The following is a 26,065-nucleotide window of genomic DNA, read 5'->3' as shown; positions in this document are numbered from 1 at the left end:
GTGACTGGAACTAATGTCTATAGTGACTAGAACTCATGCTATACATCTATAGTGACTGGAACTAATGTCTATAGTGACTGGAACTAATGTCTATAGTGACTGGAACTAATGTCTATAGTGACTGGAACTAATGTCTATAGTGACTGGAACTCATGTCTATAGTGACTGGAACTAACGTCTATAGTGACTGGAACTCATGTCTATAGTGACTGGAACTAATGTCTATAGTGACTGGAACTAATGTCTATAGTGACTGGAACTAATGTCTATAGTGACTGGAACTCATGTCTATAGTGACTGGAACTAACGTCTATAGTGACTGGAACTAATGTCTATAGTGACTGGAACTCATGTCTATAGTGACTGGAACTAACGTCTATAGTGACTGGAACTAACGTCTATAGTGACTGGAACTAATGTCTATAGTGACTGGAACTAATGTCTATAGTGACTGGAACTAATGTCTATAGTGACTGGAACTAATGTCTATAGTGACTGGAACTAATGTCTATAGTGACTGGAACTAATGTCTATAGTGACTGGAACTCATGTCTATGTTATTACCATGTTATTACCATGTTATTACCATGTTATTACCATGTTATTACCATGTTATTACCACGTTATTATCATGTTATTACCATGGTATTCTCATGTTTGTTTACCACGTTATTACCAGATGTTGAGCTGGTTAACTGACCCTGGCCTCCTCTGTCTCTCTCTACAGGGTGACACCAGACACAGTGAACGATGCGTGAATACAAGTTAGTCGTCCTGGGCTCTGGAGGCGTAGGCAAGTCTGCTCTGGTAAGTCTCGCTCTCTCTCCATCTGTCTTCAACCCCCTTTGGGTTGCACAGGGCCGTAGGTTACCGAAATAGAACCTAGTTTCCTCCTACTGGTTTCTTAAGGCTGGAGTATTCAGTACAGTGCTTGGTTAAGTTCCATAGATTACCTCGGGACCGTGACGGTCCATGGACCGGGATTGAGAAACACTACTGGAACACAGCGTTTCTCCATCCTGGTCCTGGGGACCCAACGAGGGGCGCATGTCTCTGCCCCTCAACCTGGTCCTGGGGACCCAACAAGGGGCGCATGACTCTGCCCCACCAAGTACTAACACAGTAGATTCAACTCATTTACACATTTACATTTACATTTAAGTCATTTAGCAGAGAGCGACGCTCTTATCTCTGAGAGGGACTGACTCTGTCTCTGACCAGAGGGGCTACTGGAACGCAGCGTTTGTCTCTGACCAGAGGGACTGGGTTGTATAGTCTCTGTCTCTGACCAGAGGGACTGGGTTGTCTCTGTCTCTGACCAGAGGGGCTGGGTTGTATAGTCTCTGTCTCTGACCAGAGGGACTGGGTTGTATAGTCTCTGTCTCTGACCAGAGGGACTGGGTTGTATAGTCTCTGTCTCTGACCAGAGGGACTGGGTTGTATAGTCTCTGTCTCTGACCAGAGGGGGTTGTATAGGTTGTAGAGGGGCTGGGTAGTCTCTGTCTCTGACCAGAGGGACTGGGTTGTATAGTCTCTGTCTCTGACCAGAGGGACTGGGTTGTATAGTCTCTGTCTCTGACCAGAGGGACTGGGTTGTATAGTCTCTGTCTCTGACCAGAGGGACTGGGTTGTATAGTCTCTGTCTCTGACCAGAGGGGCTGGGTTGTATAGTCTCTGTCTCTGACCAGAGGGACTGGGTTGTATAGTCTCTGTCTCTGACCAGAGGGACTGGGTTGTATAGTCTCTGTCTCTGACCAGAGGGACTGGGTTGTATAGTCTCTGTCTCTGACCAGAGGGACTGGGTTGTATAGTCTCTGTCTCTGACCAGAGGGACTGGGTTGTATAGTCTCTGTCTCTGACCAGAGGGACTGGGTTGTATAGTCTCTGTCTCTGACCAGAGGGACTGGGTTGTATAGTCTCTGTCTCTGACCAGAGGGACTGGGTTGTATATAGTCTCTGTCTCTGACCAGAGGGACTGGGTTGTATAGTCTCTGTCCTGACCAGGCCTGGGTTGTATAGTCTCCTCTCTCCCATGAGACCCGTGTCCTTAGCTGGGTCACAGAGGGGGGTTGTGAGAACGTCAGCTGTCCTCGTTTAGCATTCCTTCTATCACTCTATTTCTCCATCCCTCCATCACTATATCCCTCCTATATCACTATATCCCTCCATCACTATATCCTATATCTCCATCACTATATCCTCCTGATCAGATATCCCTCCATCACTATATCTCCCTCCCTCCATCACTATATCTCTCCATCCTCTCCTATATCCCTCCATCACTATATCCCTCCCTCCCTCCATCACTATATCTCTCTCTCCATATGATCCCTCCAAAGAGATCGGAGATATATCCCTCCAACTAGAGGGACGGAGATATCTCTCCAATCAGAGGTCTGAGATATATCTCTAGAGGTCCTCCAGATAGGAATAGAGGCCGGAGATAGGAATAGAGGGACGGAGATAGGAACCAGAGGGACCAGGAGATAGGAATAGAGGCCGGAGATAGGAATAGAGGCCGGAGATAGGAATAGAGGCCGGAGATAGGAAGATAGGATATCCCTGTCTCTGACCAGAGGCCGGAGATATAGTCCTGAATAGGGACTATATAGGTCCCTCCATCAGAGGGACTAGGAATAGAGGTCGGAGATATATCTCTGTCTCTGACCAATAGAGGAGGGACTGGGTGCCTGTCTCTGACCAGAGGGACTCCCTGATCAGAGGGACTGATAGTCTCTGTCCTGACCATCAGTATATCCCTCCCAATATATCTCTCCTGATCACTATAGATCAGTGGTGGTCCATAGACTAATCCATTCCCAGGTCGGAGACTATAGAAGTACTGGGTTCTGTCCATCCCTGTAGAGAACTCTCTGACCATCCCTCCAGGTCCTCTGTCTCTGAGATATCCCTCATATCAGAGGGACTGGGTTGTATAGATAGGAATCTGACTAGGTCTAATATATCTCCTCTGGCACTATATCTCTGTCTCTGACCAGAGGGAATGGTCCATAGAGAACCCATTGGAGATCACTAGGATCACTATAGAGGTGGAGATTGGTAGTCTACTCCATAGGAATAGGTTAGAGGCTAGGATCACTATAGAAGTCTGAGGTAGGAATAGATAGGTCGGTAGGAATCTCGGAGATAGGAATGGGTCAGATATCTCTGAGAGGGACTGTCTCTGTCTCTAGAACTAGGAATAGAGGGACCGGAGATAGGAATCTCTGTTAGAGGCTGGGAGATATAATTCTGATCACTATAGAGGCCGGAGATAGGAATAGAGAACTCCAGATAGGAATAGGTCTAATAGAGGTGGAGAGGGAATGACTATAGAAGTAGGTGGGGACTGGGTTGATAGTCTCTGAATAGGGACTGGGTTGTATAGTCTCCTCTGACCAGAGGGACTGGGTTGTATAGTCTCTGTCTCTGACCAGAGGGGCTGGAGAAGAGGCCAGATAGGAATAGGTCTCTGTCTCTGACCAGAGGGACTCTCTGACCAATGGAGCCTCACTAGATATAGAGGTGGAGATAGGAATAGAGGGACTGGAGATATCTCTGAATAGAGAATAGGAATCCATTGAGTTGAATAATTGGAGGGACTGGGTTGTATCACTATAGAAGTGGTGGTGTAGAGAACTCCATTAGGTCTAATTGGATCACTATAGAAGTGGTGGTGTAGAGAACTCCATTGGTTCTAATTGGATCACTATAGAAGTGGTGGTGTAGAGAACTCCATTAGGTTCTAATTGGATCACTATAGAAGTGGTGGTATAGAAGTGGTGGTGTAGAGAACTCCATTAGGTCTAATTGGATCACTATAGAAGTGGTGGTGTAGAGAACTCCATTAGTTCTAATTGGATCACTATAGAAGTGGTGGTGTAGAGAACTCCATTAGTTCTAATTGGATCACTATAGAAGTGGTGGTGTAGAGAACTCCATTAGTTCTAATTGGATCACTATAGAAGTGTTGGTGATAGAGAACTCCATTAGGTCTCTAATTGGATCACTATAGAAGTGTGGTGTAGAGAACTCCATTAGTTCTAATTGGATCACTATAGACCAGAGGGACTGGGTTATAGTATAGTCTCTCTGTCTCTGACCAGAGGGACTATAGTCTCTGACCAGAGGGACTCTCTGTCTCTGACCAGAGGGACTGGGTTGTATAGTCTCTGTCTCTGACCAGAGGGACTGGGTTGTATAGTCTCTGTCTCTGACCAGAGGGACTGGAGTTGTATAGTCTCTGTCTCTGACCAGAGGGACTGGGTTGTATAGTCTCTGTCTCTGACCAGAGGGACTGGGTTGTATAGTCTCTGTCTCTGACCAGAGGGACTGGGTTGTATAGTCTACCAGAGGGACTGGGTTGTATAGTCTCTGTCTCTGACCAGAGGGACTGGGTTGTATAGTCTCTGTCTCTGACCAGAGGGACTGGGTTGTATAGTCTCTGTCTCTGACCAGAGGGACTACCAGGGTTGTATAGTCTCTGTCTCTGACCAGAGGGACTGGGTTGTAGTGTCCTTAGCTGGGTCACAGAGGGTTGTGAACGTCAGCTGTCCTCGTTTAGCATTCCTTCTATCACTCTATTTCTCCATCCCTCCATCACTATATCTCTCCATCACTATATCTCTCCCATCACTATATCCCTCCATCACTATATCACTATATCCCTCCATCACTATATCCCTCCATCACTATATCCCTCCATCACTATATCCCTCCATCACTATATCCCTCCATCACTATATCTCTCCATCCCTCCCATCACTATATCCCTCCATCACTATATCCCTCCATCACTATATCCCTCCATCACTATATCTCTCCATCCCTCCATCACTATATCCCTCCATCACTATATCCCTCCATCCCTCCCATCACTATATCCCTCCATCACTATATCCCTCCATCACTATATCTCTCCATCCCTCCATCCACTATATCCCTCCATCACTATATCACTATATCCCTCCATCACTATATCCCTCCATCACTATATCACTATATCCCTCCATCACTATATCCCTCCATCACTATATCCCTCCATCACTATATCCCTCCATCACTATATCCCTCCATCACTATATCTCTCCATCCCTCCATCACTATATCCCTCCATCACTATATCCCTCCATCACTATATCTCTCCATCCCTCCATCACTATATCCCTCCATCACTATATCTCTCCATCCCTCCATCACTATATCCCTCCATCACTATATCCCTCCATCACTATATCACTATATCCCTCCCATCACTATATCCCTCCATCACTATATCACTATATCCCTCCATCACTATATCCCTCCATCACTATATCCCTCCATCACTATCACTATAATCACTATATCCCTCCATCACTGGTGTAGAGAACTCCATTAGGTCTAATTGGATCACTATAGAAGTGTTGGTGTAGAGAACTCCATTAGTTCTAATTGGATCACTATAGAAGTGGTGGTGTAGAGAACTCCATTAGTTCTAATTGGATCACTATAGAAGTGGTGGTGTAGAGAACTCCATTAGGAATTCTAATTGGATCGAGAGAGAGAGAGAGAGAGAGATAGGAATCTTGTCAGAGTCCAGGCCACAGAGCGGTGCCTTGCCACAGCCCGCCGTAACTAGGCAACGGGTGAAACAGTTGTAGCGTGGGAACTCAGGGCGCCACCGCGAGTGGGTTTCACACACAACCTCCCCCTTAGCTTTTTTCCCCCAGGACATGTGATTTACTGTAGAGAAAGGAACAGAGGACGAGCGTGAGCTAAATACCCTCTCACAGAGACAGGGAACTCATGTGGAAAACCCTCTCACAGAGACAGGGAACTCATGTGAAACCCCTCTCACAGAGACAGGGAACTCATGTGAAAACCTGGTGAATAGTTCTAATTGGATCACTATTAGAATAGGAATCACAGAGACAGGGAACTCATGTGAAAAACCCTCTCACAGAGACAGGGAACTCATGTGAAACCCCTCTCACAGAGACAGGGAACTCATGTGAAACCCCTCTCACAGAGACAGGGAACTCATGTGAAAACCCTCTCACAGAGACAGGGAACTCATGTGAAAACCCTCTCACAGAGACAGGGAACTCATGTGAAAACCCTCTCACAGAGACAGGGAACTCATGTGAAAACCCCTCTCACAGAGACAGGGAACTCATGTGAAAAACCCTCTCACAGAGACAGGGAACTCATGTGAAAACCCTCTCACAGAGACAGGGAACTCATGTGAAACCCCTCTCACAGAGACAGGGAACTCATGTGAAAACCCCTCTCACAGAGACAGGGAACTCATGTGAAAAACCCTCTCACAGAGACAGGGAACTCATGTGAAAACCCTCTCACAGAGACAGGGAACTCATGTGAAACCCCTGTCAAAGAGACAGGGAACTCATGTGAAAACCCTCTCACAGAGACAGGGAACTCATGTGAAAAACCCTCTCACAGAGACAGGGAACTAATGTGAAAACCCTCTCACAGAGACAGGGAACTCATGTGAAACCCCTCTCACAGAGACAGGGAACTCATGTGAAAAATCCTCTCACAGAGACAGGGAACTCATGTGAAAACCCTCTCACAGAGACAGGGAACTCATGTGAAAACCCTCTCACAGAGACAGGGAACTCATGTGAAACCCCTCTCACAGAGACAGGGAACTCATGTGAAAAACCCTCTCACAGAGACAGGGAACTCATGTGAAAAACCCTCTCACAGAGACAGGGAACTCATGTGAAAAACCCTCTCACAGAGACAGGGAACTCATGTGAAAAACCCCTCTCACAGAGACAGGGAACTCATGTGAAAAACCCTCTCACAGAGACAGGGAACTCATGTGAAAAACCCTCTCACAGAGACAGGGAACTCATGTGAAAAACCCTCTCACAGAGACAGGAAACTCATGTGATCCAGCTTCCCGAATCAGAACCATTCAAGATTTCCCCATCTTTTAATACAGACACTAATGGAGCTAGTCTGCTGGACCAGAGGCTCATTGTAGAGTCATTCATAAATCTCCTGTTCCCTGGACAGGGCTTCTAGCTAGAGCTACGTGTTGTTCAGAGGGAGGGAGGGAGGGAGGGAGGGAGGGAGGGAGGGAGGGAGGGATGGAAGGAAGGAAGGAAGGAGGGAAGGAAGGAAGGAAGGAAGGAAGGAAGGAAGGAAGGAAGGAGGGATGGAGGGGAGGGAGGGAGGGAGGAGGCAGGGAGGGATGGAGGTAAGGAAGGAAGGAAGGAAGGAAGGAAGGAAGGAAGGGAGGAAGGAAGGAGGTAGAGAGGTAAAGAGGAGAGGGAGGGAGATTCTGTGAGACTTTGTCTCTGACAGTTTATCTCAGGAAGACAAAAATAATGGTGTTGCAACAAAAAAAGAAGTCCAGTTGCCATGACAACAAATACAAATTCCATCTAGACACTGTTGCCTTAGAGCACACAAAAACGACACATACCTCGGCCTAAACATCAGCACCAAGGGTAACTTCCACAACACTGTGAACCATCTGACAAGGCAAAAGGGCCTTCTCGCCATCAAAAGGAACATCAAATTCCACATGATCTGGATCTGGCTAAAAATACTTATATACATATATCAATCATTTATAGAACCAATTTCCCTTTGTTTGTGAGGTCTGGGGTCCGCTCACCAACCAAGAATTCACAAAATGGGACAAACACCAAATTAAGACTCTGTCTCTGTCTCTCTCTGCTCTCTCTCTCTCTCTCTCTCTCTCTCTCTCTGTCTCTCTCTGTCTCTATCTCTGTCTCTCTCTCTGTCTCTCTCTCTCTCTCTGTCTCTCAATCATTCTATCTCTCTCCAATCTCTTCTCCTTCTGTCTCTGTCTCTCTCTCTGAGGTCTCTCTCTCTGTCTCTCTCTCTCTCTCTCTCTCTCTCTCTCTCTGTCTCTCTCTCTGGTCTCTCTCTCTCTGTCTCTCTCTCTCTCTCTCCAAGAATCTCTCTCTCTCTCTCTCTCTCTCAAACTCCTCTCCTCTCTCTCTCTCTCTCTCTCTCTCTCTCTCTCTCTCTGTCTCTCTCTCTCTCTCTCTCTGTCTCTCTCTCTCTCTCTCTCTCTCTCTCTCTCTCTCTCTCTCTCTGTGCCAGTTCTCTCTCTGACAAAGTCTGTCTCTCTGTGCGTCTTGTTTGTTTGCGTGTCTGAAGGGAAGAGTCTTTAATCTGATCACTGGTGTCTGAGTTCTGAGTCTGGAGGGAAGAGTGGATTTAATCTGATCTGTCTGGTGTCTGTTCTGAGTCTGGAGGTCTGTCTGTCTGTCTGTCTCTGGTCTGTCTTAATCTGATCACTGTGTGAGTTCTGAGTCTGTCTGAGTGTTTAATCTGTCTCTGGTGTCTGTTCTGAGTCTGTCTGTCTCTGTCTGTCTGTCTCTGTCTGTCTGTTAATCTGATCACTGGTCTGTTCTGAGTCTGTCTGTCTGTCTCTGTCTGTCTTTGTCTCTGTCTGTCTGTCACTGTCTGTGAGTTCTGTCTGTCTGTCTGTCTGTCTCTGTCTGTCTGTCTCTCCTGAGTCTGGAGTCTGTCTGTCTGTCTGTCTGTCTCTGTCACTGTCTGTTCTGTCTGTCTGTCTCTGTCTGTCTGTCTGTCTGGATGTCTGTCTGTCACTGGTCTGTTCTGTCTGTCTCTGTCTGTCTGTTTAATCTGATCACTGGTGTGTCTGTTCTGAGTCTCTGTCTCTGTCTGTCTGTCTAATCCCAGTCTGTCTCAGTGTCTTCTTCATCTCCTGTCTGTCTGTCTGTCACTGTCTGTCTGTCTCTGTCTGTCTGTCTCTGTCTGTCTGTTCTGTCAGTCTGTCTCCTGTCTCTGTCTGTCTGTCTCTGTCAGTCTGTGGTTCTTCTGTCTCTGATCTGTCTGTCTGTCAGTGTTCTTCTGTCTGTCTGTCTGTCTGTTAATCTGTCTGTCTGTCTCAGTCTGTCTCTCTGTCTGTCTGTCTGAGTCTGTGTTGTCTCCCAGTCTGCTCAGTGTGTTGTCTGTCTCCTGGCGTCTGTTAATCCTGTCTGTCAGCTCAGTGTGTTCTCTCAGTCTCTCCTGAAAGCTCAGTGAGTTCTGTCTCCTCTGTCCCAGTCAGCTCCCAGTCTCTGTCTGTCTGCTCAGTGTGTTCTCTCAGTCTCCTGACGTCTGTTAATCCTCTGTCTGTCTTCAGTCAGCTCAGTGTGTTCTTCTCCTCTCCTGTCTGTTCTCTCTCTCTCTCTCTGTCTCGACGTCTGTTAATCCCAGTCAGCTCAGTGTGTTCTTCAGTCTGTGTTTGTTTGTTTGCGTCTGTTAATCCCAGTCAGCTCAGTGTGTTCTGAGTCTGGAGTCTCACTGAGTTCTGAGTCTGTTAATCCCAGTCAGCTCAGTGTGTTCTTCAGTCTCCTGAGTCTGTTAATCCCAGTCAGCTCAGTGTGTTCTTCAGTCTCCTGGGAAGAGTGTTAATCCCAGTCAGCTCAGTGTGTTCTTCAGTCTCCTGGAAGAGTGGATTTAATCTGTTAATCCCAGTCAGCTCAGTGTGTTCTTCAGTCTCCTGACGTCTGTTAATCCCAGTCAGCTCAGTGTGTTCTTCAGTCTCCTGACGTCTGTTAATCCCAGTCAGCTCAGTGTGTTCTTCAGTCTCCTGACGTCTGTTAATCCCAGTCAGCTCAGTGTGTTCTTCAGTCTCCTGACGTCTGTTAATCCCAGTCAGCTCAGTGTGTTCTTCAGTCTCCTGACGTCTGTTAATCCCAGTCAGCTCAGTGTGTTCTTCAGTCTCCTGACGTCTGTTAATCCCAGTCTGTTAATCCCAGTCAGCTCAGTGTGTTCTTCAGTCTCCTGACGTCTGTTAATCCCAGTCAGCTCAGTGTGTTCTTCAGTCTCCTCTCCTGACGTCTGTTAATCCCAGTCAGCTCAGTGTGTTCTTCAGTCTCCTGACGTCTGTTAATCCCAGTCAGCTCAGTGTGTTCTTCAGTCTCCTGACGTCTGTTAATCCCAGTCAGCTCAGTGTGTTCTTCAGTCTCCTGACGTCTGTTAATCCCAGTCAGCTCAGTGTGTTCTTCAGTCTCCTGACGTCTGTTAATCCCAGTCAGCTCAGTGTGTTCTTCAGTCTCCTGACGTCTGTTAATCCCAGTCAGCTCAGTGTGTTCTTCAGTCTCCTGACGTCTGTTAATCCCAGTCAGCTCAGTGTGTTCTTCAGTCTCCTGACGTCTGTTAATCCCAGTCAGCTCAGTGTGTTCTTCAGTCTCCTGACGTCTGTTAATCCCAGTCAGCTCAGTGTGTTCTTCAGTCTCCTGACGTCTGTTAATCCCAGTCAGCTCAGTGTGTTCTTCAGTCTCCTGACGTCTGTTAATCCCAGTCAGCTCAGTGTGTTCTTCAGTCTCCTGACGTCTGTTAATCCCAGTCAGCTCAGTGTGTTCTTCAGTCTCCTGACGTCTGTTAATCCCAGTCAGCTCAGTGTGTTCTTCAGTCTCCTGACGTCTGTTAATCCCAGTCAGCTCAGTGTGTTCTTCAGTCTCCTGACGTCTGTTAATCCCAGTCAGCTCAGTGTGTTCTTCAGTCTCCTGACGTCTGTTAATCCCAGTCAGCTCAGTGTGTTCTTCAGTCTCCTGACGTCTGTTAATCCCAGTCAGCTCAGTGTGTTCTTCAGTCTCCTGGCGTCTGTTAATCCCAGTCAGCTCAGTGTGTTCTTCAGTCTCCTGACGTCTGTTAATCCCAGTCAGCTCAGTGTGTTCTTCAGTCTCCTGACGTCTGTTAATCCCAGTCAGCTCAGTGTGTTCTTCAGTCTCCTGACGTCTGTTAATCCCAGTCAGCTCAGTGTGTTCTTCAGTCTCCTGACGTCTGTTAATCCCAGTCAGCTCAGTGTGTTCTTCAGTCTCCTGACGTCTGTTAATCCCAGTCAGCTCAGTGTGTTCTTCAGTCTCCTGACGTCTGTTAATCCCAGTCAGCTCAGTGTGTTCTTCAGTCTCCTGACGTCTGTTAATCCCAGTCAGCTCAGTGTGTTCTTCAGTCTCCTGACGTCTGTTAATCCCAGTCAGCTCAGTGTGTTCTTCAGTCTCCTGACGTCTGTTAATCCCAGTCAGCTCAGTGTGTTCTTCAGTCTCCTGACGTCTGTTAATCCCAGTCAGCTCAGTGTGTTCTTCAGTCTCCTGACGTCTGTTAATCCCAGTCAGCTCAGTGTGTTCTTCAGTCTCCTGACGTCTGTTAATCCCAGTCAGCTCAGTGTGTTCTTCAGTCTCCTGACGTCTGTTAATCCCAGTCAGCTCAGTGTGTTCTTCAGTCTCCTGACGTCTGTTAATCCCAGTCAGCTCAGTGTGTTCTTCAGTCTCCTGACGTCTGTTAATCCCAGTCAGCTCAGTGTGTTCTTCAGTCTCCTGACGTCTGTTAATCCCAGTCAGCTCAGTGTGTTCTTCAGTCTCCTGACGTCTGTTAATCCCAGTCAGCTCAGTGTGTTCTTCAGTCTCCTGACGTCTGTTAATCCCAGTCAGCTCAGTGTGTTCTTCAGTCTCCTGACGTCTGTTAATCCCAGTCAGCTCAGTGTGTTCTTCAGTCTCCTGACGTCTGTTAATCCCAGTCAGCTCAGTGTGTTCTTCAGTCTCCTGACGTCTGTTAATCCCAGTCAGCTCAGTGTGTTCTTCAGTCTCCTGACGTCTGTTAATCCCAGTCAGCTCAGTGTGTTCTTCAGTCTCCTGACGTCTGTTAATCCCAGTCAGCTCAGTGTGTTCTCAGCTCAGTCTCCTGACGTCTGTTAATCCCAGTCAGCTCAGTGTGTTCTTCAGTCTCCTGACGTCTGTTAATCCCAGTCAGCTCAGTGTGTTCTTCAGTCTCCTGACGTCTGTTAATCCCAGTCAGCTCAGTGTGTTCTTCAGTCTCCTGACGTCTGTTAATCCCAGTCAGCTCAGTGTGTTCTTCAGTCTCCTGACGTCTGTTAATCCCAGTCAGCTCAGTGTGTTCTTCAGTCTCAGCTGACGTCTGTTAATCCCAGTCAGCTCAGTGTGTTCTTCAGTCTCCTGACGTCTGTTAATCCCAGTCAGCTCAGTGTGTTCTTCAGTCTCCTGACGTCTGTTAATCCCAGTCAGCTCAGTGTGTTCTTCAGTCTCCTGACGTCTGTTAATCCCAGTCAGCTCAGTCTCCTGTGTTCTTCAGTCTCCTCTCCTGACGTCTGTTAATCCCAGTCAGCTCAGTGTGTTCTTCAGTCTCCTGACGTCTGTTAATCCCAGTCAGCTCAGTGTGTTCTTCAGTCTCCTGACGTCTGTTAATCCCAGTCAGCTCAGTGTGTTCTTCAGTCTCCTGACGTCTGTTAATCCCAGTCAGCTCAGTGTGTTCTTCAGTCTCCTGACGTCTGTTAATCCCAGTCAGCTCAGTGTGTTCTTCAGTCTCCTGACGTCTGTTAATCCCAGTCAGCTCAGTGTGTTCTTCAGTCTCCTGACGTCTGTTAATCCCAGTCAGCTCAGTGTGTTCTTCAGTCTCCTGACGTCTGTTAATCCCAGTCAGCTCAGTGTGTTCTTCAGTCTCCTGACGTCTGTTAATCCCAGTCAGCTCAGTGTGTTCTTCAGTCTCCTGACGTCTGTTAATCCCAGTCAGCTCAGTGTGTTCTTCAGTCTCCTGACGTCTGTTAATCCCAGTCAGCTCAGTGTGTTCTTCAGTCTCCCGACGTCTGTTAATCCCAGTCAGCTCAGTGTGTTCTTCAGTCTCCCGACGTCTGTTAATCCCAGTCAGCTCAGTGTGTTCTTCAGTCTCCTGACGTCTGTTAATCCCAGTCAGCTCAGTGTGTTCTTCAGTCTCCTGACGTCTGTTAATCCCAGTCAGCTCAGTGTGTTCTTCAGTCTCCTGACGTCTGTTAATCCCAGTCAGCTCAGTGTGTTCTTGGCGTCTGTTAGTCTCAGCTCAGTGTGTTCTGTCTCCTGACGTCTGTTAATCCCAGTCAGCTCAGTGTGTTCTTCAGTCTCCTGACGTCTGTTAATCCCAGTCAGCTCAGTGTGTTCTTCAGTCTCCTGACGTCTGTTAATCCCAGTCAGCTCAGTGTGTTCTTCAGTCTCCTGACGTCTGTTAATCCCAGTCAGCTCAGTGTGTTCTTCAGTCTCCTGACGTCTGTTAATCCCAGTCAGCTCAGTGTGTTCTTCAGTCTCCTGACGTCTGTTAATCCCAGTCAGCTCAGTGTGTTCTTCAGTCTCCTGACGTCTGTTAATCCCAGTCAGCTCAGTGTGTTCTTCAGTCTCCTGACGTCTGTTAATCCCAGTCAGCTCAGTGTGTTCTTCAGTCTCCTGAATCGTCAGCTGTGTGTTCTTCAGTCTCCTGAATCCCAGTCAGCTCAGTGTGTTCTTCAGTCTCCTGACGTCTGTTAATCCCAGTCAGCTCAGTGTGTTCTTCAGTCTCCTGACGTCTGATAATCCCAGTCAGCTAATCCCAGTCAGCTCAGTGTGTTCTTCAGTCTCCTGACGTCTGTTAATCCCAGTCAGCTCAGTGTGTTCTTCAGTCTCCTGACGTCTGTTAATCCCAGTCAGCTCAGTGTGTTCTTCAGTCTCCTGACGTCTGTTAATCCCAGTCAGCTCAGTGTGTTCTTCAGTCTCCTGACGTCTGTTAATCCCAGTCAGCTCAGTGTGTTCTTCAGTCTCCTGACGTCTGTTAATCCCAGTCAGCTCAGTGTGTTCTTCAGTCTCCTGACGTCTGTTAATCCCAGTCAGCTCAGTGTGTTCTTCAGTCTCCTGGCGTCTGTTAATCCCAGTCAGCTCAGTGTGTTCTTCAGTCTCCTGACGTCTGTTAATCCCAGTCAGCTCAGTGTGTTCTTCAGTCTCCTGGCGTCTGTTAATCCCAGTCAGCTCAGTGTGTTCTTCAGTCTCCTGACGTCTGTTAATCCCAGTCAGCTCAGTGTGTTCTTCAGTCTCCTGACGTCTGTTAATCCCAGTCAGCTCAGTGTGTTCTTCAGTCTCCTGGCGTCTGTTAATCCCAGTCAGCTCAGTGTGTTCTTCAGTCTCCTGACGTCTGTTAATCCCAGTCAGCTCAGTGTGTTCTTCAGTCTCCTGACGTCTGTTAATCCCAGTCAGCTCAGTGTGTTCTTCAGTCTCCTGACGTCTGTTAATCCCAGTCAGCTCAGTGTAATCCCCAGTCAGCTCAGTGTGTTCTTCAGTCTCCTGACGTCTGTTAATCCCAGTCAGCTCAGTGTGTTCTTCAGTCTCCTGACGTCTGTTAATCCCAGTCAGCTCAGTGTGTTCTTCAGTCTCCTGACGTCTGTTAATCCCAGTCGCTCTGTGTTCTTCAATCCCAGTCAGCTCAGTGTGTTCTTCAGTCTCCTGACGTCTGTTAATCCCAGTCAGCTCAGTGTGTTCTTCAGTCTCCTGACGTCTGTTAATCCCAGTCAGCTCAGTGTGTTCTTCAGTCTCCTGACGTCTGTTAATCCCAGTCAGCTCAGTGTGTTCTTCAGTCTCCTGACGTCTGTTAATCCCAGTCAGCTCAGTGTGTTCTTCAGTCTCCTGTTGTTAATCCCAGTCAGCTCAGTGTGTTCTTCAGTCTCCTGACGTCTGTTAATCCCAGTCAGCTCAGTGTGTTCTTCAGTCTCCTGACGTCTGTTAATCCCAGTCAGCTCAGTGTGTTCTTCAGTCTCCTGACGTCCCAGTTAATCCCAGTCAGCTCAGTGTGTTCTTCAGTCTCCTGACGTCTGTTAATCCCAGTCAGCTCAGTGTGTTCTTCCTGACGTCTGTTAGTCTCCTGACGTCTGTTAATCCCAGTCAGCTCAGTGTGTTCTTCAGTCTCCTGACGTCTGTTAATCCCAGTCAGCTCAGTGTGTTCTTCAGTCTCCTGACGTCTGTTAATCCCAGTCAGCTCAGTGTGTTCTTCAGTCTCCTGACGTCTGTTAATCCCAGTCAGCTCAGTGTGTTCTTCAGTCTCCTGACGTCTGTTAATCCCAGTCAGCTCAGCTCAGTGTGTTCTTCAGTCTCCTGACGTCCGTTAATCCCAGTCAGCTCAGTGTGTTCTTCAGTCTCCTGACGTCTGTTAATCCCAGTCAGCTCAGTGTGTTCTTCAGTCTCCTGACGTCTGTTAATCCCAGTCAGCTCAGTGTGTTCTTCAGTCTCCTGACGTCTGTTAATCCCAGTCAGCTCAGTGTGTTCTTCAGTCTCCTGACGTCTGTTAATCCCAGTCAGCTCAGTGTGTTCTCCCAGTCAGCTCAGTCTCCTCCTGACGTCTGTTAATCCCAGTCAGCTCAGTGTGTTCTTCAGTCTCCTGACGTCTGTTAATCCCAGTCAGCTCAGTGTGTTCTTCAGTCTCCTGACGTCTGTTAATCCCAGTCAGCTCAGTGTGTTCTTCAGTCTCCTGACGTCTGTTAATCCCAGTCAGCTCAGTGTGTTCTTCAGTCTCCTGACGTCTGTTAATCCCAGTCAGCTCAGTGTGTTCTTCAGTCTCCTGACGTCTGTTAATCCCAGTCAGCTCAGTGTGTTCTTCAGTCTCCTGAATCGTCTGTTAATCCCAGTCAGCTCAGTGTGTTCTTCAGTCTCCTGACGTCTGTTAATCCCAGTCAGCTCAGTGTGTTCTTCAGTCTCCTGACGTCTGTTAATCCCAGTCAGCTCAGTGTGTTCTTCAGTCTCCTGACGTCTGTTCCCAGTCAGCTCCCAGTCAGCTCAGTGTGTTCTTCAGTCTCCTGACGTCTGTTAATCCCAGTCAGCTCAGTGTGTTCTTCAGTCTCCTGACGTCTGTTAATCCCAGTCAGCTCAGTGTGTTCTTCAGTCTCCTGGCGTCTGTTAATCCCAGTCAGCTGTGTGTTCTTCAATCCCAGTCAGCTCAGCTCAGTGTGTTCTTCAGTCTCCTGACGTCTGTTAATCCCAGTCAGCTCAGTGTGTTCTTCAGTCTCCTGACGTCTGTTAATCCCAGTCAGCTCAGTGTGTTCTTCAGTCTCCTGACGTCTGTTAATCCCAGTCAGCTCAGTGTGTTCTTCAGTCTCCTGACGTCTGTTAATCCCAGTCAGCTCAGTGTGTTCTTCAGTCTCCTGACGTCTGTTAATCCCAGTCAGCTCAGTGTGTTCTTCAGTCTCCTGACGTCTGTTAATCCCAGTCAGCTCAGTGTGTTCTTCAGTCTCCTGACGTCTGTTAATCCCAGTCAGCTCAGTGTGTTCTTCAATCTCCTGTGTTCTTCACGTCTGTTAATCCCAGTCAGCTCAGTGTGTTCTTCAGTCTCCTGGCGTCTGTTAATCCCAGTCAGCTCAGTGTGTTCTTCAGTCTCCTGACGTCTGTTAATCCCAGTCAGCTCAGTGTGTTCTTCAGTCTCCTGACGTCTGTTAATCCCAGTCAGCTCAGTGTGTTCTTCAGTCTCCTGACGTCTGTTAATCCCAGTCAGCTCAGTGTGTTCTTCAGTCTCCTGACGTCTGTTAATCCCAGTCAGCTCAGTGTGTTCTTCAGTCTCCTGACGTCTGTTAATCCCAGTCAGCTCAGTGTGTTCTTCAGTCTCCTGACGTCTGTTAATCCCAGTCAGCTCAGTGTGTTCTTCAGTCTCCTGAATCCCAGTCGTCTGTCAGCTAATCCCAGTCAGCTCAGTCAGTGTTTCTTCAGTCTCCTGACGTCTGTTAATCCCAGTCAGCTCAGTGTGTTCTTCAGTCTCCTGACGTCTGTTAATCCCAGTCAGCTCAGTGTGTTCTTCAGTCTCCTGCTCAGCGTCTGTTAATCCCAGTCAGCTCAGTGTGTTCTTCAGTCTCCTGAGTCCCAGTCAGCTCAGTGTGTTCGTCTGTCAGCTCAGTAATCCCAGTCAGCTCAGTGTGTTCTTCAGTCTCCTGACGTCTGTTAATCCCAGTCAGCTCAGTGTGTTCTTCATTCTCCTGGCGTCTGTTAATCCCAGTCAGCTCAGTGTGTTCTTCATTCTCCTGGCGTCTGTTAATCCCAGTCAGCTCAGTGTGTTCTTCAGTCTCCTGACGTCTGTTAATCCCAGTCAGCTCAGTGTGTTCTTCAGTCTCCTGACGTCTGTTAATCCCAGTCAGCTCAGTGTGTTCTTCAGTCTCCTGACGTCTGTTAATCCCAGTCAGCTCAGTGTGTTCTTCAGTCTCCTGACGTCTGTTAATCCCAGTCAGCTCAGTGTGTTCTTCAGTCTCCTGACGTCTGTTAATCCCAGTCAGCTCAGTGTGTTCTTCAGTCTCCTGACGTGTTCTTCAGTCTCCTGGCGTCTGTTAATCCCAGTGACGTCTGTTAATCCCAGTCAGCTCAGTGTGTTCTTCAGTCTCCTGACGTCTGTTAATCCCAGTCAGCTCAGTGTGTTCTTCAGTCTCCTGACGTCTGTTAATCCCAGTCAGCTCAGTGTGTTCTTCAGTCTCCTGACGTCTGTTAATCCCAGTCAGCTCAGTGTGTTCTTCAGTCTCCTGACGTCTGTTAATCCCAGTCAGCTCAGTGTGTTCTTCAGTCTCCTGACGTCTGTTAATCCCAGTCAGCTCAGTGTGTTCTTCAGTCTCCTGACGTCTGTTAATCCCAGTCAGCTCAGTGTGTTCTTCAGTCTCCTGACGTCTGTTAATCCCAGTCAGCTCAGTGTGTTCTCTCCTGACGTCTGTTAATCCCAGTCAGCTCAGTGTGTTCTTCAGTCTCCAGTGTGTTCGTCTCCTGTTAATCCCAGTCAGCTCAGTGTGTTCTTCAGTCTCCTGACGTCTGTTAATCCCAGTCAGCTCAGTGTGTTCTTCAGTCTCCTGACGTCTGTTAATCCCAGTCAGCTCAGTGTGTTCTTCAGTCTCCTGACGTCTGTTAATCCCAGTCAGCTCAGTGTGTTCTTCAGTCTCCTGACGTCTGTTAATCCCAGTCAGCTCAGTGTGTTCTTCAGTCTCCTGACGTCTGTTAATCCCAGTCAGCTCAGTGTGTTCTTCAGTCTCCTGACGTCTGTTAATCCCAGTCAGCTCAGTGTGTTCTTCAGTCTCCTGACGTCTGTTAATCCCAGTCAGCTCAGTGTGTTCTTCAGTCTCCTGACGTCTGTTAATCCCAGTCAGCTCAGTGTGTTCTTCAGTCTCAGCTCTGTGTTCGTCTCCTGTTAATCCCAGTCAGCTCAGTGTGTTCTTCAGTCTCCTGACGTCTGTTAATCCCAGTCAGCTCAGTGTGTTCTTCAGTCTCCTGACGTCTGTTAATCCCAGTCAGCTCAGTGTGTTCTTCAGTCTCCTGACGTCTGTTAATCCCAGTCAGCTCAGTGTGTTCTTCAGTCTCCTGACGTCTGTTAATCCCAGTCAGCTCAGTGTGTTCTTCAGTCTCCTGAGTCCCAGTCAGCTGAGTGTGTTCTTCAGTCTCCTGACGTCTGTTAATCCCAGTCAGCTCAGTGTGTTCTTCTCCTCTCCTGAATCGTCAGCTCAGTGTTAATCCCAGTCAGCTCAGTGTGTTCTTCAGTCTCCTGACGTCTGTTAATCCCAGTCAGCTCAGTGTGTTCTTCAGTCTCATGAATCGTCTGTTAATCCCAGTCAGCTCAGTGTGTTCTTCAGTCTCATGACGTCTGTTAATCCCAGTCAGCTCAGTGTGTTCTTCAGTCTCCTGACGTCTGTTAATCCCAGTTAATCCCCCAGTCAGCTCAGTGTGTTCTTCAGTCTCCTGACGTCTGTTAATCCCAGTCAGCTCAGTTGTTAAACGGCTTCTTGTTTTACATGCTTTTCATCCTGTCCTCGTCTTCCTGTCCTTTTCTTCCTGTCCTCGTCTTCCTGTCCTTTTCTTCCTGTCCTTTTCTTCCTGTCCTTTTCTTCCTGTCCTCGTCTTCCTGTCCTTTTCTTCCTGTCCTTTTCATCCTGTCCTCGTCTTCCTGTCCTTTTCTTCCTGTCCTTTTCTTCCTGTCCTTTTCTTCCTGTCCTCGTCTTCCTGTCCTTTTCTTCCTGTCCTCGTCTTCCTGTCCTTTTCATCCTGTCCTTTTCTTCCTGTCCTCGTCTTCCTGTCTTCGTCTGAGGATAACATGTCTTCTGTATGACTCAGTGTCTGCTCCCAAATCTCACCCTATTCTCTATATATTGCGCCTGTTGGCTCTTGGTCTAAAGTAGTGCACTATATAGGGAATAGGGCTCTTGGTCTAAAGTAATGTACTATATAGGGAATAGGGTGCCATTTGGGACACAGGTGTGTATTTCTGTATATTAAAGACAATCATGAGCCACCTGTTGAGATGAATTTACTAAGGCTGTGTGGGCGTCTAGAATGGGAATCTGCCTCACAGCCTGCATGCAACCTTCTATAATCTCATTTATTAACTCACCTTCTCTTCTCTCTCTCTCGTCTCTCTCTTTTCTCTCTTTTCTCTCTCTCGTCTCTCTCTTTCTGTCTCTCTCTCTCTTTTGTCTCTCTCTCTTTTGTCTCTCTCTCTCTCTCTATTGTCTCTCTCTCTTTTGTCTCTCTCTCTCTCTCTCTTTTGTCTCTCTCTCTTTTGTCTCTCTCTCTCTCTCTTTTGTCTCTCTCTCTCTTTTGTCTCTACAGACTGTACAGTTTGTTCAGGGGATTTTCGTGGAGAAATATGACCCGACAATAGAAGACTCTTACAGAAAAGTAAGTCAAGTATTGCTATCTTCCCTTGACATCATCATTAGTGGCCCCCTGGCCCTGTGACATCATCATTAGTGGCCCCCTGGCCCTGTGACATCATCATTAGTGGCCCCCTGGTCCTGTGACATCATCCTTTTAGTTAGTGGCCCCTTGGCCCTGTGACATCATCATTAGTGGCCCCCTGGCCCTGTGTTTAGTAGCTTTTCAGTCAAAAGTAGTGCACTATGTAGGTAATACGGGAACATTGGACGTATATACATTACATACAATTACATACAACTCTGCTGCCGTCTGTGTCGTCTCCATGGTTACAGAGTACTGTGTGTTTGGTAGGCTATTCAGTGAGCTGAAACACAATGTAGCAGATTGGAATATAATGGAGGTACTGTAAAACTTAAATTAAACCCCCATTCTCAAATAGCTGCCTGTCCCTTTAATAGCCAGGCAACAGCAGACAGGACTGTTGTAGAGGTACTGAGACAGACAGGACTGTTGTAGAGGTACTGAGACAGACAGGACTGTTGTAGAGGTACTGAGACAGACAGGACTGTTGTAGAGGTACTGATACAGACAGGACTGTTGTAGAGGTACTGAGACAGACAGGACTGTTGTAGAGGTACTGAGACAGACAGGACTGTTGTAGAGGTACTGAGACAGACAGGACTGTTGTAGAGGTACTGAGACAGACAGGACTGTTGTAGAGGTACTGAGACAGACAGGACTGTTGTAGAGGTAATGAGACAGACAGGACTGTTGTAGAGGTACTGAGACAGGACTGTTGTAGAGGTACTGAGACAGACAGGACTGTTGTAGAGGTACTGAGACAGACAGGACTGTTGTAGAGGTGCTGAGACAGACAGGACTGTTGTAGAGGTACTGAGACAGGACTGTTGTAGAGGTACTGAGACAGACAGGACTGTTGTAGAGGTACTGAGACAGACAGGACTGTTGTAGAGGTACTGAGACAGGACTGTTGTAGAGGTACTGAGACAGACAGGACTGTTGTAGAGGTACTGAGACAGACAGGACTGTTGTAGAGGTACTGAGACAGACAGGACTGTTGTAGAGGTACTGAGACAGACAGGACTGTTGTAGAGGTACTGAGACAGGACTGTTGTAGAGGTACTGAGACAGACAGGACTGTTGTAGAGGTACTGAGACAGACAGGACTGTTGTAGAGGTACTGAGACAGACAGGACTGTTGTAGAGGTACTGAGACAGACAGGACTGTTGTAGAGGTACTGAGACAGACAGGACTGTTGTAGAGGTACTGAGACAGACAGGACTGTTGTAGAGGTACTGAGACAGACAGGACTGTTGTAGAGGTACTGAGACAGACAGGACTGTTGTAGAGGTACTGAGACAGACAGGACTGTTGTAGAGGTACTGAGACAGGACTGTTGTAGAGGTACTGAGACAGGACTGTTGTAGAGGTACTGAGACAGGACTGTTGTAGAGGTACTGAGACAGGACTGTTGTAGAGGTACTGAGACAGACAGGACTGTTGTAGAGGTACTGAGACAGACAGGACTGTTGTAGAGGTACTGAGACAGACAGGACTGTTGTAGAGGTACTGAGACAGACAGGACTGTTGTAGAGGTACTGAGACAGACAGGACTGTTGTAGAGGTACTGAGACAGACAGGACTGTTGTAGAGGTACTGAGACAGACAGGACTGTTGTAGAGGTACTGAGACAGACAGGACTGTTGTAGAGGTACTGAGACAGACAGGACTGTTGTAGAGGTACTGAGACAGACAGGACTGTTGTAGAGGTACTGAGACAGACAGGACTGTTGTAGAGGTACTGAGACAGACAGGACTGTTGTAGAGGTACTGAGACAGGACTGTTGTAGAGGTACTGAGACAGGACTGTTGTAGAGGTACTGAGACAGACAGGACTGTTGTAGAGGTACTGAGACAGACAGGACTGTTGTAGAGGTACTGAGACAGACAGGACTGTTGTAGAGGTGCTGAGACAGACAGGACTGTTACAGAGGTACTGAGACAGACAGGACTGTTGTAGAGGTACTGAGACAGACAGGACTGTTGTAGAGGTACTGAGACAGACAGGACTGTTGTAGAGGTACTGAGACAGACAGGACTGTTGTAGAGGTACTGAGACAGACAGGACTGTTGTAGAGGTACTGAGACAGACAGGACTGTTGTAGAGGTACTGAGACAGACAGGACTGTTACAGAGGTAGCGAAAAAAGACAGGACTGTTGTAGAGGTACTGAGACAGACAGGACTGTTGTAGAGGTACTGAGACAGACAGGACTGTTGTAGAGGTACTGAGACAGACAGGACTGTTGTAGAGGTACTGAGACAGACAGGACTGTTGTAGAGGTACTGAGACAGACAGGACTGTTGTAGAGGTACTGAGACAGACAGGACTGTTGTAGAGGTACTGAGACAGACAGGACTGTTGTACAGGTACTGAGACAGACAGGACTGTTGTAGAGGTACTGAGACAGACAGGACTGTTACAGAGGTACTGAGACAGACAGGACTGTTGTAGAGGTACTGAGACAGACAGGACTGTTGTAGAGGTACTGAGACAGACAGGACTGTTACAGAGGTACTGAGACAGACAGGACTGTTGTAGAGGTACTGAGACAGACAGGACTGTTGTAGAGGTACTGAGACAGACAGGACTGTTGTAGAGGTACTGAGACAGACAGGACTGTTGTAGAGGTACTGAGACAGACAGGACTGTTGTAGAGGTACTGAGACAGGACTGTTGTAGAGGTACTGAGACAGACATGACTGTTGTAGAGGTACTGAGACAGACATGACTGTTGTAGAGGTACTGAGACAGGACTGTTGTAGAGGTACTGAGACAGACAGGACTGTTGTAGAGGTGCTGAGACAGGACTGTTGTAGAGGTACTGAGACAGGACTGTTGTAGAGGTACTGAGACAGACAGGACTGTTGTAGAGGTACTGAGACAGACAGGACTGTTGTAGAGGTACTGAGACAGACAGGACTGTTGTAGAGGTACTGAGACAGACAGGACTGTTGTAGAGGTACTGAGACAGGACTGTTGTAGAGGTACTGAGACAGGACTGTTGTAGAGGTACTGAGACAGACAGGACTGTTACAGAGGTACTGAGACAGACAGGACTGTTACAGAGGTAGCGAAAAAGACAGGACTGTTGTAGAGGTACTGAGACAGACAGGACTGTTACAGAGGTACTGAGACAGACAGGACTGTTGTAGAGGTACTGAGACAGACAGGACTGTTGTAGAGGTACTGAGACAGACAGGACTGTTGTAGAGGTACTGAGACAGACAGGACTGTTGTAGAGGTACTGAGACAGACAGGACTGTTGTAGAGGTACTGAGACAGACAGGACTGTTACAGAGGTACTGAGACAGACAGGACTGTTGTAGAGGTACTGAGACAGACAGGACTGTTGTAGAGGTACTGAGACAGACAGGACTGTTGTAGAGGTACTGAGACAGACAGGACTGTTGTAGAGGTACTGAGACAGACAGGACTGTTGTAGAGGTACTGAGACAGACAGGACTGTTGTAGAGGTACTGAGACAGACAGGACTGTTGTAGAGGTACTGAGACAGGACTGTTGTAGAGGTACTGAGACAGACAGGACTGTTGTAGAGGTACTGAGACAGGACTGTTGTAGAGGTACTGAGACAGACAGGACTGTTGTAGAGGTGCTGAGACAGACAGGACTGTTGTAGAGGTACTGAGACAGGACTGTTGTAGAGGTACTGTTGTAGACAGACAGGACTGTTGTAGAGGTACTGAGACAGGACTGTTGTAGAGGTACTGAGACAGACAGGACTGTTACAGAGGTACTGAGACAGACAGGACTGTTGTAGAGGTACTGAGACAGACAGGACTGTTGTAGAGGTACTGAGACAGACAGGACTGTTGTAGAGGTACTGAGACAGACAGGACTGTTGTAGAGGTACTGAGACAGACAGGACTGTTGTAGAGGTACTGAGACAGACAGGACTGTTGTAGAGGTACTGAGACAGACAGGACTGTTGTAGAGGTACTGAGACAGACAGGACTGTTGTAGAGGTACTGAGACAGACAGGACTGTTGTAGAGGTACTGAGACAGACAGGACTGTTGTAGAGGTACTGAGACAGACAGGACTGTTGTAGAGGTACTGAGACAGACAGGACTGTTGTAGAGGTACTGAGACAGACAGGACTGTTGTAGAGGTACTGAGACAGACAGGACTGTTGTAGAGGTACTGAGACAGACAGGACTGTTGTAGAGGTACTGAGACTGAGACAGATAGGACTGTTGTAGAGGTACTGAGACAGACAGGACTGTTGTAGAGGTACTGAGACAGACAGGACTGTTGTAGAGGTACTGAGACAGACAGGACTGTTGTAGAGGTACTGAGACAGACAGGACTGTTGTAGAGGTACTGAGACAGACAGGACTGTTGTAGAGGTACTGAGACAGACAGGACTGTTGTAGAGGTACTGAGACAGACAGGACTGTTGTAGAGGTACTGAGACAGACAGGACTGTTGTAGAGGTGCTGAGACAGACAGGACTGTTACAGAGGTACTGAGACAGACAGGACTGTTGTAGAGGTACTGAGACAGACAGGACTGTTGTAGAGGTACTGAGACAGACAGGACTGTTGTAGAGGTACTGAGACAGACAGGACTGTTGTAGAGGTACTGAGACAGACAGGACTGTTGTACTGAGACAGACAGGACTGTTGTAGAGGTACTGAGACAGACAGGACTGTTGTAGAGGTACTGAGACAGACAGGACTGTTGTAGAGGTACTGAGACAGACAGGACTGGACTGTGTTGTAGAGGTACTGAGACAGACAGACAGGACTGTTGTAGAGGTACTGAGACAGACAGGACTGTTGTAGAGGTACTGAGACAGACAGGACTGTTGTAGAGGTACTGAGACAGACAGGACTGTTGTAGAGGTACTGAGACAGACAGGACTGTTGTAGAGGTACTGAGACAGACAGGACTGTTGTAGAGGTACTGAGACAGACAGGACTGTTGTAGAGGTACTGAGACAGACAGGACTGTTGTAGAGGTACTGAGACAGACAGGACTGTTGTAGAGGTACTGAGACAGACAGGACTGTTGTAGAGGTACTGAGACAGACAGGACTGTTGTAGAGGTACTGAGACAGACAGGACTGTTGTAGAGGTACTGAGACAGACAGGACTGTTGTAGAGGTACTGAGACAGACAGGACTGTTGTAGAGGTACTGAGACAGACAGGACTGTTGTAGAGGTACTGAGACAGACAGGACTGTTGTAGAGGTACTGAGACAGACAGGACTGTTGTAGGAGACAGACAGGACTGTTGTAGAGGTACTGAGACAGACAGGACTGTTGTAGAGGTACTGAGACAGACAGGACTGTTGACAGACAGACAGGACTGTTGTAGAGGTACTGAGACAGACAGGACTGTTGTAGAGGTACTGAGACAGACAGGACTGTTGTAGAGGTACTGAGACAGACAGGACTGTTGTAGAGGTACTGAGACAGACAGGACTGTTGTAGAGGTACTGAGACAGACAGGACTGTTACAGAGGTACTGAGACAGACAGGACGTTGTAGAGGTACTGAGACAGGACTGTTGTAGAGGTACTGAGACAGACAGGACTGTTGTAGAGGTACTGAGACAGACAGGACTGTTGTAGAGGTACTGAGACAGACAGGACTGTTGTAGAGGTACTGAGACAGGACTGTTGTAGAGGTACTGAGACAGACAGGACTGTTGTAGAGGTACTGAGACAGGACTGTTGTAGAGGTACTGAGACAGACAGGACTGTTGTAGAGGTACTGAGACAGACAGGACTGTTGTAGAGGTACTGAGACAGACAGGACTGTTGAGGTACTGAGACAGTACTGAGACAGACAGGACTGTTGTAGAGGTACTGAGACAGACAGGACTGTTGTAGAGGTACTGAGACAGACAGGACTGTTGTAGAGGTACTGAGACAGACAGGACTGTTGTAGAGGTACTGAGACAGACAGGACTGTTGTAGAGGTACTGAGACAGACAGGACTGTTGTAGAGGTGCTGAGACAGACAGGACTGTTGTAGAGGTACTGAGACAGACAGGACTGTTGTAGAGGTACTGAGACAGACAGGACTGTTGTAGAGGTACTGAGACAGGACTGTTGTAGAGGTACTGAGACAGACAGGACTGTTGTAGAGGTGCTGAGACAGACAGGACTGTTGTAGAGGTGCTGAGACAGACAGGACTGTTGTAGAGGTACTGAGACAGACAGGACTGTTGTAGAGGTACTGAGACAGGCAGGACTGTTGTAGAGGTACTGAGACAGGACTGTTGTAGAGGTACTGAGACAGACAGGACTGTTGTAGAGGTACTGAGACAGACAGGACTGTTGTAGAGGTACTGAGACAGGACTGTTGTAGAGGTACTGAGACAGACAGGACTGTTGTAGAGGTACTGAGACAGACAGGACTGTTGTAGAGGTACTGAGACAGGCAGGACTGTTGTAGAGGTACTGAGACAGGCAGGACTGTTGTAGAGGTACTGAGACAGGCAGGACTGTTGTAGAGGTACTGAGACAGACAGGACTGTTGTAGAGGTACTGAGACAGACAGGACTGTTGTAGAGGTACTGAGACAGACAGGACTGTTGTAGAGGTACTGAGACAGACAGGA

At 47.9% G+C, this 26,065-nt stretch overlaps 1 protein-coding gene and 1 long non-coding RNA gene across 4 annotated transcripts in view; both read left to right on the top strand.

The window, feature by feature from the left end:
- The first annotated feature begins 699 nt into the window (after positions 1–699).
- The window catches only part of LOC127927765 (ras-related protein Rap-1b), a 58,899-nt gene continuing 33,533 nt past the window's right edge, over positions 700–26,065 (top strand). The window contains exons 1-2 of the mRNA XM_052514459.1: positions 700–807; positions 19,344–19,412. Coding sequence (XP_052370419.1) covers positions 751–807; positions 19,344–19,412 — 126 coding nt within the window. The 5' untranslated portion in view covers positions 700–750. The remainder of the gene's footprint in view (positions 808–19,343; positions 19,413–26,065) is intronic.
- Positions 20,827–24,065, top strand: LOC127927779 (uncharacterized). 3 transcript variants are annotated; one of them, XR_008129043.1, is made up of 3 exons: positions 20,827–21,319; positions 22,158–22,186; positions 23,901–24,065. It is a non-coding gene; the product is annotated as an uncharacterized LOC127927779 (long non-coding RNA). The 3 variants fall into 3 exon arrangements; XR_008129044.1 differs by lacking the exon at positions 23,901–24,065 and adding an exon at positions 23,058–23,089; XR_008129045.1 differs by lacking the exon at positions 23,901–24,065 and adding an exon at positions 22,241–22,272.

This window comes from Oncorhynchus keta, unplaced genomic scaffold (assembly GCF_023373465.1).
Source record: "Oncorhynchus keta strain PuntledgeMale-10-30-2019 unplaced genomic scaffold, Oket_V2 Un_scaffold_17573_pilon_pilon, whole genome shotgun sequence".
In the NCBI taxonomy this organism is placed as follows: Eukaryota; Metazoa; Chordata; class Actinopteri; order Salmoniformes; family Salmonidae; genus Oncorhynchus; species Oncorhynchus keta.
The sequence above is the reverse complement of the archived record's forward strand: the minus strand, read 5'-3'. Positions and strand labels throughout refer to the sequence as shown.